This window comes from Labrus mixtus, chromosome 23 (assembly GCF_963584025.1).
Source record: "Labrus mixtus chromosome 23, fLabMix1.1, whole genome shotgun sequence".
Classification (NCBI taxonomy): Eukaryota; Metazoa; Chordata; class Actinopteri; order Labriformes; family Labridae; genus Labrus; species Labrus mixtus.
In genome coordinates, this window is record NC_083634.1 from 21,472,343 (window position 1) to 21,483,425 (window position 11,083).

General features: G+C 41.2%; 1 protein-coding gene and 1 long non-coding RNA gene across 2 annotated transcripts in view; one reads left to right on the forward strand and one right to left on the reverse strand.

Moving 5' to 3' along the window:
• Positions 1–426: 426 nt before the first annotated feature.
• The window catches only part of LOC132958195 (tetratricopeptide repeat protein 39B), a 19,462-nt gene continuing 8,805 nt past the window's right edge, over positions 427–11,083 (reverse strand). Inside the window, exons 6-19 of the mRNA XM_061030874.1 lie at positions 10,845–10,912; positions 10,243–10,307; positions 10,064–10,169; positions 9,272–9,337; positions 9,023–9,131; positions 8,521–8,588; positions 8,256–8,315; positions 7,437–7,598; positions 6,635–6,726; positions 6,250–6,370; positions 5,561–5,672; positions 4,647–4,764; positions 4,427–4,543; positions 427–4,350 (exon numbers count right to left, since the gene is read on the reverse strand). Of these exons, the coding sequence (XP_060886857.1) occupies positions 4,254–4,350; positions 4,427–4,543; positions 4,647–4,764; positions 5,561–5,672; positions 6,250–6,370; positions 6,635–6,726; positions 7,437–7,598; positions 8,256–8,315; positions 8,521–8,588; positions 9,023–9,131; positions 9,272–9,337; positions 10,064–10,169; positions 10,243–10,307; positions 10,845–10,912 (1,361 nt within the window). The 3' untranslated portion in view covers positions 427–4,253. The remainder of the gene's footprint in view (positions 4,351–4,426; positions 4,544–4,646; positions 4,765–5,560; positions 5,673–6,249; positions 6,371–6,634; positions 6,727–7,436; positions 7,599–8,255; positions 8,316–8,520; positions 8,589–9,022; positions 9,132–9,271; positions 9,338–10,063; positions 10,170–10,242; positions 10,308–10,844; positions 10,913–11,083) is intronic.
• Positions 9,047–9,368, forward strand: LOC132958196 (uncharacterized). The gene is made up of 2 exons (XR_009666731.1): positions 9,047–9,149; positions 9,233–9,368. It is a non-coding gene; the product is annotated as an uncharacterized LOC132958196 (long non-coding RNA).

An 11,083-nucleotide genomic window follows, 5' to 3' on the forward strand; every position in this document is an offset into this window, starting at 1 on the left:
TAGAGCGTGGCGCTGACTATATGGAAATTGGCAGTGAGACAGTTTATCTTTAAGGTGGTCTTTTTAATACTACAATCTGTTATTTTGATGAGCGATTGAAGCTTTACCAATCAGATCAAGAGTCAATTTTCTTAACCAAAATCTGCCGCCAGTAAAAAGAGCACTTCACCGTCGTAACAGCACCAATGTGTTGCCAATATATTTGTGCTGTTATGGCAGTGTGCAGGATTCTACCTGCTATATTTGATCATTAAAAACAAGAAATTACCAAATATGGGTTGCCTATGACATCTTCTTGTTGTCCTGATGTCAGTTGGATTTTTACTGGAATCGTATCAAAGTTTAATAATCTGGAACAATGAAAACCACGTTGAGCTTCAGCTGTGAGAGTTAGCCAGACAGAGGATAAAAAACAGGACTTTAAGATCAGAAGCATTGAGTTTAACGTTTGTAAAATTTATAGACGTGTTCAGAATAAAGTTAAACATAAATCAGTCAGGATTAAAGAAGAACAATCACGTCCTTGAAGGCAACCAGTTAGAGGAGTATGGCTTTCATTTTCTTTCCACACAAAGTTATATTAGACGATAAAACATCATACACAACAATAAACCTGATTATTATTATCTTATAAGTTGTAGTCTAAACAAACACATTTGTAAATAGGCAGGATGACAAGTCCTAGCAGAGATAGTTTGACACCAGTTGGGTTTAAGTTGTTAAACAGTTCCGCTAACTTAAAGGTTCAATCAGTGAGCTGTGTAGAGAGTGAGATGATAAAGGTATCTTACTATCTGATCATTAAGGAAACATGTTGAAGTGCTGGCTTCTCTGACAACAATGCAGCAGCCAGTATGTCCTCCTTCTAACTTTAGATTCTGCTCCTGAATGATCTGGATTTGTTTGGACCGAGAAGGTAGGCGCTTTTAAGACACGCCCCCACACGGCCGTTTTGGACGCCCTTCGGTTTGTCAGATATGAGAGCAGTTATCAGGTCAACAGGTATTACAGTGATGGAAGCGGGCAAGAGAAGTGGTTCAGATAGAAGTGATTGTACCCGACCTAAAAAGCCTCTGCATGTTTCTAATAAGCTCCACGAGCAGAAACGTGCTCAAACTAGGATCAATATTGGAGATGCTTTTGAAAAATGGAGAGAGGTTAGAACACAGAAAGGTTTACAGACCCATGCAGAGCTGGATAAACACTGAAGCTTCAGAGTCCACCACATGGTGACCTGTGTGAGCATGGACTCTAGAGAGGGGGGGGAGACAGCTCTCTATGATGTTTAGAATTTAGACTGCAGTACCCATTTTAAACACTAGGGGGCAGAGTTACATACTGCTCCTCTAAAAAAACATTCTGCACTAATGTGAACGACAAGACAAACAAACACAAATTATTCTGATGCACTCTTTGAATTTAAAAATGTTTAATATAAACACAAGGCGAAATAATCAAGAAAAAAGGCAAAATACTGACACACACAAAGAGGCACATAAACATAAAAGAAAAACACATAATGACTGAAAATGAAGAATCATTCTCATGTTTTCATTGTATTGCACCACATTAATCACTGTCTATTATGGTAAAGCCTGGCCATATATGGTCATATCACTTCCTGCCGTGAAGCACATTTTACATAGTTACGTCTCACAATAAAGAATAACATGCAATGCAAAAAGAGAAACGCTTCAGAGATACAGTGGAACACAGACACACAGAGGCACTGACATGAACAACTGAATGAAACAGGACGACAAAAACCCTTCATTAAAGAAAGTCTGTGACAACTCGTTTTTCTTTGAGCACTACTTTAAGTCAAAGTTTCAAGTTTTTCACCATTTTTAACCCCAAAAACGTCTAAACGTCGACTGTTTGAAAACTTGATTTTGAATAAAATGTTGTGGTTTTATTCTACCTCGACTCTCAAGAATAACAACATTGTTGGTTATTTTGTGTCTTCTCATATTTATTCTATATTTTGATACACAATGAGGTGTCAGTAATCACATTAGGGATGCACGTGTTTACTCGACTTAACCGTTAAACGCCATTGCTAGTCAGCACCAGAATTACAAGTTGGTGAAACTAATTATTAATGCTTTAACTCGATGTCGGACTAATGTTGTGCTCAGACTGCAACGCAGCCGTCCCCCACTAGATGGGGCTGTAGCTCCTGTTAACAGGCCTGCTCTCTGTGCTCTACAACCCAGATGTAAACAAAGTATAGATACAGATATCATCTCAAAGGAGCAGAGCGGTTTGTCAGTAATTAGATCTGTAAGGTGGAGATGAAGTCCGGTGTTAACGAACACTGATGTGAATGTTTTTGTTCATTCTGTGACAGAACAGAAAGCATTCTAACGTTGTAGCATAAGCTAGGAGTGCGATGCTAATACAACACATCTTGTTAAATCAATCACTGCAGCGAACTGGAAATATTATTGATTAGTACAATACCTTTAACTTTATGACTGAGCTTATTATTTTCTGGAGGAAGCGTTAGCATTAGGCTATATTAGCATGTTAGCTTAAAACTCTTTAGGCAGTTTCCGAGCATTAGCGGTTAAATTAAAATCCACTGGAGCGTTATTTTGTTTTGTCACAACTTTCTCTATAAAGGACTCTGGTCTTTTTATTCTAAGACTAACAACAAACTTCTGAATATTTTTCTGCACTTGGCGTATTAACTTGTTACGTTACATTTGATATCAAACACTCAAAAACTACACCCTTAAATATAAATATAGGACATAATCATTAATAAGCACCAAAAACACACAGAAAAAAAAAGACACACAGAGCAAGAGACACGTATGATTTGGTCTTTGAGGTCAATACATTCGTCACGGGGAGAAGGCGAACTGTTCCCTGCTGTCTCCTTTATTGGAGTTGGAAAGTTTTGAACAATTTGACGCAAAATAAGAATAAAGTCAGGAAATATTTCTCACTATTGTTTGTATTTCTGGTGGTGAATATTTATATTAGATTGTGCTTTGTCAGTCCATAAATAGAAAGCTAGCGTTCATTTCTTCATGTTTAGTGTTTATAATAAAATCTCTCATAACACACACATAGTAAATATTCCATCTTCTCTGTCTTGAGCCAAAACCTCCATCACGTGAGCAGCTCAACACCAAACGACGACTCGTAATAAATTAATCCTTCAGGATTTTTAGTTTTCTGTCAACAGGAAGTGAAGCAGACGTGGAGAAAGGGACGTTTTAGTTGTGCAAAGATTCCTCAGAGGCGGGGCCGCTCGGCGTGGAGTGACCAAGCTGCAACATAACGAGTTTAAAAATGATGCCGAAGTGTAAATAAAAACTGCAGTTCCTCAAGTGTCCACTAGAGGCTGGCTGCAAAGTGAGTCAGTCCCCATTAGCTTAAAACCCGAATCAGCTCCAGCCTGTCGTTAAGTTGACTGAACCTTCAAACCATCCATGGCAGAGATTATAGGTGTCTGAGAAATTAAAGTCAAACTACAAAAACTGAACTTCATGAAACGTGGACGGAGAGAACGACGGAGAGGTTAATCGAGTGTTAGCTAAGCTTGTTTATATTGCTGCTAAATGTGAGCGTGTACCGCCGGCTGTGTTACTCTGCTTTCTTTTCTATTGCCCGGCACGGTCAAGCTTGGAGTATGAAGCTTTAGGCTGTGTGTGTGTGTGTGTGTGTGTGTGTGTGTGTGTGTGTGTGTGTGTGTGTGTGTGTGTGTGTTATTAAAAGCCACGGTTGGTGAGAAGGCTGCGTTACATGTGCACAGACACGATGGCGTGCTCCGTGCACATGCGGCGTGACATAAGGAAATCATAAAGGCAAACTATAAAGATTATAAATAATGTGTTCAGACGGTGAGAAGAGAATCTCTTGTCTCTTATTGGTTCCTCCTCGTCGCCTTCGACAGCTGATCTCTGCTGCAAACACTTTTTTCTACCTTGTGCTTTTATATGAACCCCCCCCCCCTCCTTCCTGACATTAAAATGGGATTAAATAGACGCTCGACTGATAACACGTTATATCTGACAGGCGCTGAGAGGAAGCCCGTTGGGGGGGGTCGGTGTAACTTGAAATAATCTCATCTGTCCTCAGAGTCGAAGGAATAAATAAGCACGTTATACATATAATGATTACAAATATATAGAGAGAGCCCTGCCGTACTCCTGATCTCACACCCTGATACTGGTCTTCACTGAGTGAGAAACACCTGGACCCTCCTCGAGTCCAGCTGCACTGTGGCGTGTTGGGGAGGATTACGGGGTCCCAACAGGGGATCCTTTGAGGCTGCTGAGGGCCGCGTGGATCCTGAAGTGCAGTCTGGACTCCATGGAGTAGTCCTTGTAGTTAGTCCTGATGAAGAACAAAAGCTCTGGTTCAGATTCTTGAACATAGAATTAAAGGGAAGGCTTCAGGAACGAGAGCTTACTTGGCGTTCTCGATGTACGTGGCGGCCTTGGTGAAGTCTCCCTGCTGTTTGTAGAGCAGGCCCAGCTCATACAGAGTGAAGGGAATCAAGTAGTGATCGTATCTGATACGACCCTCACTGAAAGTCAAACACACACACAAACACAGATAGGACTCGTTATCTTCTCTCTCTGACACCTCCAGGAGATAAACAAGTGCCTGACTCCGTGTCTCTACGTTACCTGGAGAGAACCTGCGTGAAGCAGAGCTCCGCCTGCAACAACCTGCCCAGGTGTTTCAGACAGAGGCCCTTCAACATCTGGACCAGGCAGCTGTCATCTGGATGAAACTCAGTCGGGTCTGATCAGAACAAGATACAAATCGTTTTGTCATATTTTATCATTAATAGAGGTGAGAGACAAAGCTTGTCTTGACTGTGTTAAGGAAAGATATTTACACAAGACATTTATTAAGCTACATGTTGTTAAAGTAGCTGGTTTACTATCCAGAGCTAGTACCATGTAGGACCCCATACTGCCTTACAGTAACCTTTAGACTTAGTGGCATAGATTCACAAAGAGGCTGGAAACAGACTTGGTGGTTTCTAATCTCTTCACTTCCACCACATCAACTTAATGCATAGAGTTGTTTTCAGGTGATTGGCCTTTGATAACTTTGGTCAGTATTTCCCAAAGTTGGGGTCATGAGACAATGTTAGGGGAGTTGCGAGATGCCTTCCATAACCAAATAAATAGTTTAATCATTTAATTTGCACATTTTACCCATTAATACATATATACATAGTTGAATTTAAAGTACAACTACAGTTGTTCCGTTACATGTTTCAATAATTTACTAAAATAGGGACAGTTGGGTTCCCCAGTCTCTAGCACAGTTATTTTGGGGGTCCCAAGCTGAAATGTTTGGGAACCCCAGCCTTAGTTATTAGTTTAAATGGTAACTTATGTTGCAGTATCATCTGCATAAAGTATAAACTGTCATTATTTATTCTGATAAGTTGCATGCAGTACAAACAAAAGACAAGTGGGCCAAGAAAAGAACCCTGTGGCACGCCAGGTTCACTCCAATGATCAGTATAATTAGTTAAGATTGTGGGGAAGTAGCGATAGTAGCATTGTTGTAGTTTTCAACTTACTGGAGTCGATGCGAAGCTGCTCCTCAGCAGCCTCTATGGTCACCAAAAGGGCCTCGGTAGAGTCGGCTCTCTTCCCGACGATGGTGAAACCGTTCCAGACGTACATCATCTCCTGCAAAGAAGAAAAAAATAATAATCAACTGTTAATGAAAGCTTCTACTTTTTACAGTATATTTCACTGTTTCCACTAGAACAAACGGACATCGTGTGAATTCTTTCTGAATTCTGTGGCTGGATGACATACGTATGGCATATCTTACAAATACTGCGGCACACAGTTACCACCAACTCCAAGTCATTTGTTCACTCTAACCATGCATGGCCATGTTGAATTACACGTCTTTCAATGCGGCTCATTTGCTGATGAAGGGAACAGTTTTGTCCCAGATAACTTCCTAATGACTCATTAAAATACACGCCAACAACACCGTCACAACTAGTGTGGCAAGTTGACAGCTTTGTTATGTAAACGGTGGCTTTTTAACTTTTTACTATCGAAACACTTGTTAAGCCAGTGGCGGTGCATCTCACATGCAGAGTTCAGTGTTAGGAACAACATCTGAGGTAGTTGATCTACATTCAGATTTCTTCTATTTCCACATGGCCAAATTAAACATATCTAATAAATCTTTGTAAGTGATGGCACAGATGTATTTTTCTGTGTGTATGGTCGAGAGGTGTGTGTATACCAGTGCAGGGATGACCAGGGGGATGGGCTTAGCAGCTTTGTAGCGTCTGGACTTCCTCACTGCAAATTTCTCCGTCGGGATCGACTTCCCCGCAAGCCGTTGTTTCAGCCCCTCCACCTGCCTGCACAAGTAATCATATTCATACTTATATTATTGAACCCTGAATGATATCATACAACCTGAGCCCCTAACTTAGACCGTTAGACTTTACAGAATTTGAACTCAATAAAATCCTGTGTAGACTCTCAAACAGTCCGAACAGAAGATCACCTTATTATCCACATCCTACAACACATTTCACACATGAAGTCTGAAGAGTGGAGATTTAAGTGAACTCCCGAAGATCCTGTAGTAACATTATTAATGCTAAAAGAGGTTCACTAACCTAAAGAGCTCCATGATGTCCTCCCCAGTCTGCTTCACCTCCTCCTCGGACATCATGCTGAGGATGGCTGCTTTCTGGTACACATAAATAGCCTGACAAAAGGAAAGAGAGGATTTATCTTGGTCCCTATGGGAGGTAGAACCTTCAGTAATCAGGCCTGCTCGTGGTACCTACGGTCTCTAAATGTACTATGGGAGGCAGAGCCTTCAGTTATCAGACCTGCTCGTGGTACCTACGGTCTCTAAATGTACTATGGGAGGCAGAGCCTTCAGTTATCAGACCTGCTCGTGGTACCTACGGTCTCTAAATGTACTATGGGAGGAAGAGCCTTCAGTTATCAGGCCTGCTCGTGGTACCTACGGTCTCTAAATGTACTATGGGAGGCAGAGCCTTCAGTTATCAGACCTGCTCGTGGTACCTACGGTCTCTAAATGTACTATGGGAGGTAGAGCCTTCAGCTATCAGGCCCCTCTCCTTTGGAATCAACTACCAGTAAGAGTCCTAGAGGCAGACACCCTCTTTTAAGAGCAGGTAAACATTTCCTTTTTGATAAAGCTTATAGTAAGGGCTGGCTCAGACTTGGACACTCCTAGCTAAGCTGCTATAGGCTTAGACCATATGGCAGCCTACTGGCAGAATCTTTCCATTATTTACAAAACAATAAATAATCTAGACAGAGCATGGGACAATTGACTTGTAAGGAAAATTGTTTTTGACTTGTAGACCCTAGCAATCAGATTTTTATAACTGATGTTTTCTGTCACATCTTAAAGCTTTATGTGTTTTTTATGTGTCTACTCACTTTGGACCAGCGGCTCTCTTTGCACAGTAGGTCAGCGTAGTGGTACGCCTGCTGCCACTCCTGCTGGTAAGAGTGAGTCCACATCAGCTCCCAGTAACACAGGTGGTGGATCTGCTTCCACTCCTCCTGGCTGCTGATACACTCCTCGTACATTGCCCGGGCCTGAAACATGGAAACATCTGACACATCAACACTGAGCCATAATATATATATATATATATATTTTTTTTTAAATAGTTCCACTACAGTCCAGGAAACTGATGTGTTGCATAGACTGTTCATAACTTTTTCCTGCTCCACTTTTCAGAACATGTGTGTTCAAACAGGCCGTTTGGAGATTTTCCCTTCATGACATCACAAAGGGCAGTAGCCCCTCCCCCAGGTGGGTGACACTCCCACAGCTAGGTGTTTGTTCTGCCCTCTGAGTCTGCCTTCTCACCGTAAACAATAGGACATGGAGCGAGAAAGCACCGAGTACACCCAAGCCCTTCCAGAGAGGGGCGTGGTCAGACATAGCTCATTTACATATTTAAAGCTACAGACACAGGAACATAGATTTACATATTACAAGTCATTTAGGCCTACATTTTTGTGATTTCTATTTTGAAATAAGAGGTGATGTCAGGTGAATTTGTAATGGATTTTCTTGACTGGTCATGAGACGAATACTGTCACTTTGATTTGATTTGTTACAGCGTTCACTGTCAGAGGTGAACTTTGATTGAGGCTCAAGTTGAGTTGAATTTTAGGGTCAGCTAATATTTATGTAAAGCGAATGAGTGTCCTCACTGATAGTTAAAATGTGTGTGTGTTTCAGACCTTCTCGAAGTTCCCTCGCAGCGTGGCGATACGAGCAGAGTAGAAGAGAATGATAGAGCCCTGAAAGAACAGAAACAAAAAGCAGTTTTTACATGTTTAAATCTCTCCAGCTAAACACTGCAGATGTGTATGTGCAGCTTCTTTCACAGTAGATATTAAAACAGAAACATAAGCCATGATCGATTCTCATGACATCGTTAATTGTCTTTTAGGTCTCGAGGCTGAACATTTCATATTATTTGCAGACTCAGTTTGGTCGACTTACTTTGGGGTATTTGTGTCTGTAGGGCTCCAGCAGAGCTTCAGCCTCCACCAGGTTCCCCTCTCCAGTCCCTGATCAAACACAGTCACATGATCACCTTCAGTTATCATGTCAGTAACATGTGACCTGCACTCAGCATGACCAGAGAAGAACACTCAACCTTTAAAATCATACAACAGAACTTGTTTAAGGCGGGGAGAAAAGCAACAAAACCCCCAACAGACATCAATGACAACAGCATGTCTTTGATTAAGTCAGACAGCATGAAAGAGGAGCTGGGAGGAGAAGGGATGCAAATGTGGCGTGCAGAGGGAGCAGCAAAGAGTAGGCAGCTAGAGCAGCTTAAGTAAGGCAGCATGAGTGCTGTTAGCCAATAGGATGCTTTGAAGCAAATTAGCTGACCATCAGCTGATCAGGGCTAGCATTAGATCAGCTGTTAGCAAAAACACTGGCATGATAGCAGAGTGTGCTTAAACTAACGCTATTCTCAACATGTGTTTCCTACCAAGTATGAGCGACACGTATGTGTGGTAGAAGAGCAGCGTCAGAGCGCTGAGGATCGCCCTCAGGCTGTGACTGGACGCTCCCTCCCTCAGCTGAGACAAACCGAAGCCCTGCACAGACACACACAGGTATTAATTCATGAACAAAATGAAGCATGACACCTGTGTGAAAGTCCTTTAAAGTTCATATTTACATGTTTTACACTCAACAGACAGACTTGGTGGTGACACTTTAAAGGCGATGTACTGACCCTGTTCCCTGAGAATCCGATGAACTCCAACAACCTGAGAATCCTCTGAGGGAGGAGCGACAACATCTGAAATCCACAGAGACAGTTAAGAATTTAAGAAGTCGACATTTTGACTCTTTTCATATTGATGATCCGGCGATATGCTGATGACATACTCCTATTCGTGGCTAAAACATTTCATATAAGGAGTGTTCTTGTGATGATTATTTTGACTTTAACTTAATTAAATATATATATAAATATTGACTTATTCTTTAACCCATGACATGCCAAGACTGTGTGAGTCACTTTTTGTAAGATGTTATAACTCAACCCATAACCCAAACCTTTGGGCAGAGGGATCAAATTTAACACCAAACTAATTTTGAACTTGTTTCTGTGGAAGTAAAATTCAGATGATTTTAAGAAACTTTGATGAACTTAAAGTAGCAAAAATATTGACAACCCTTTTGGTCAACGAAAATCTGTCTGATTCAGGTTCTTCATCATATTTTGATTAACTAGCTGAACATAACGTAAGCTAATGTGAGCAGTCTGCAGACTTTCTTCATAACTCTCAAACTTCATCTCAGGTTCTTTCAGTCCACTGTAAGATAAGGTGATTTAACAAACCTGCTAGCTTGAGTCAAATCACAGGTTTTAAGACTCTTAAGAACATTTAGGATAAATGTAAATCCACTACGCAACACAAAATGTCCCATATGTATTTTTTTGTGATTTTAGTGCATTAATGCTTTTTATTGAATATTTAAAGAACATAACACCAACCAGTGACCAGCTATAAGAACTCACCAGGTTAAAGGAGCCGATGCCCAGCTTGACTCCGCCCTCAAACTGTCTGAACGCATCAGACTGGCCCGCCAGGTCCTGAGATGCATTCAGCACATTCTGACATTCCCTGATTGATGAAACATGATGTCACAGTCAGAACGAAACTGAAACTGAATGAAAAAATGAAAACTGTCACTTACTTGTAGATTTGGTAGCTTGTTCGGATCTTGATGCCCCCTTTGATGAAGCTGATCATGTTCTCATCCTGAAGAGACAAAGACATATTCTTTTCTAGATATTGAATAAAAGCAGAATATACTCAGTTTAACATCTCACACTAACCTTCCTGCTCAGGGGGAAACTATTTTAAATTATATATTTATTTATTTATTTCTGAAAGTCCAGATAAATCAAACATGTTCAGTGTTTTACCTTTTTATTTAAACACATAAAAGTCTTGTTTCCTCGTATTACTGATACTCTGTTTACCATGAGCATCATCTAGTGGCTTCACTGAGAACTGCATGCAATGTTTTTCTAATAAAATCCAATCCAGTCATGAGGACGGCTGTTCAGATTATGATGTCACTGTGATATCACCAGGGTTATTTTAAAGAATCTATCATGATGCATTGTGGGTAGTATTTATTTTAATATTGCAGATCCAGGGCACAGAGAAGTGTCTAAATGTGCATCGCCTGCTCACATGTTGAGGATCTTTATGATTCTGATCTTTAGTTATTATTCAATCATGGTTACAGAAAACATCGTTATAAAGAGACGGACGGACGGAGGATCTGACCTGAACGAACGTCAGCGTGGCTTTCTGCAGCAGACACTCAGCGTAGCAGATCTCTGCGTGCATCTCCACTGCACACACACACACACGCGCGCACACACACACACACACACACACACACACACACACACACACACACACACACACACACACACACACACACACACACACACACAGACACACACACACACACACACACACACACACACACACAGACACACAGACACACACACACACACACA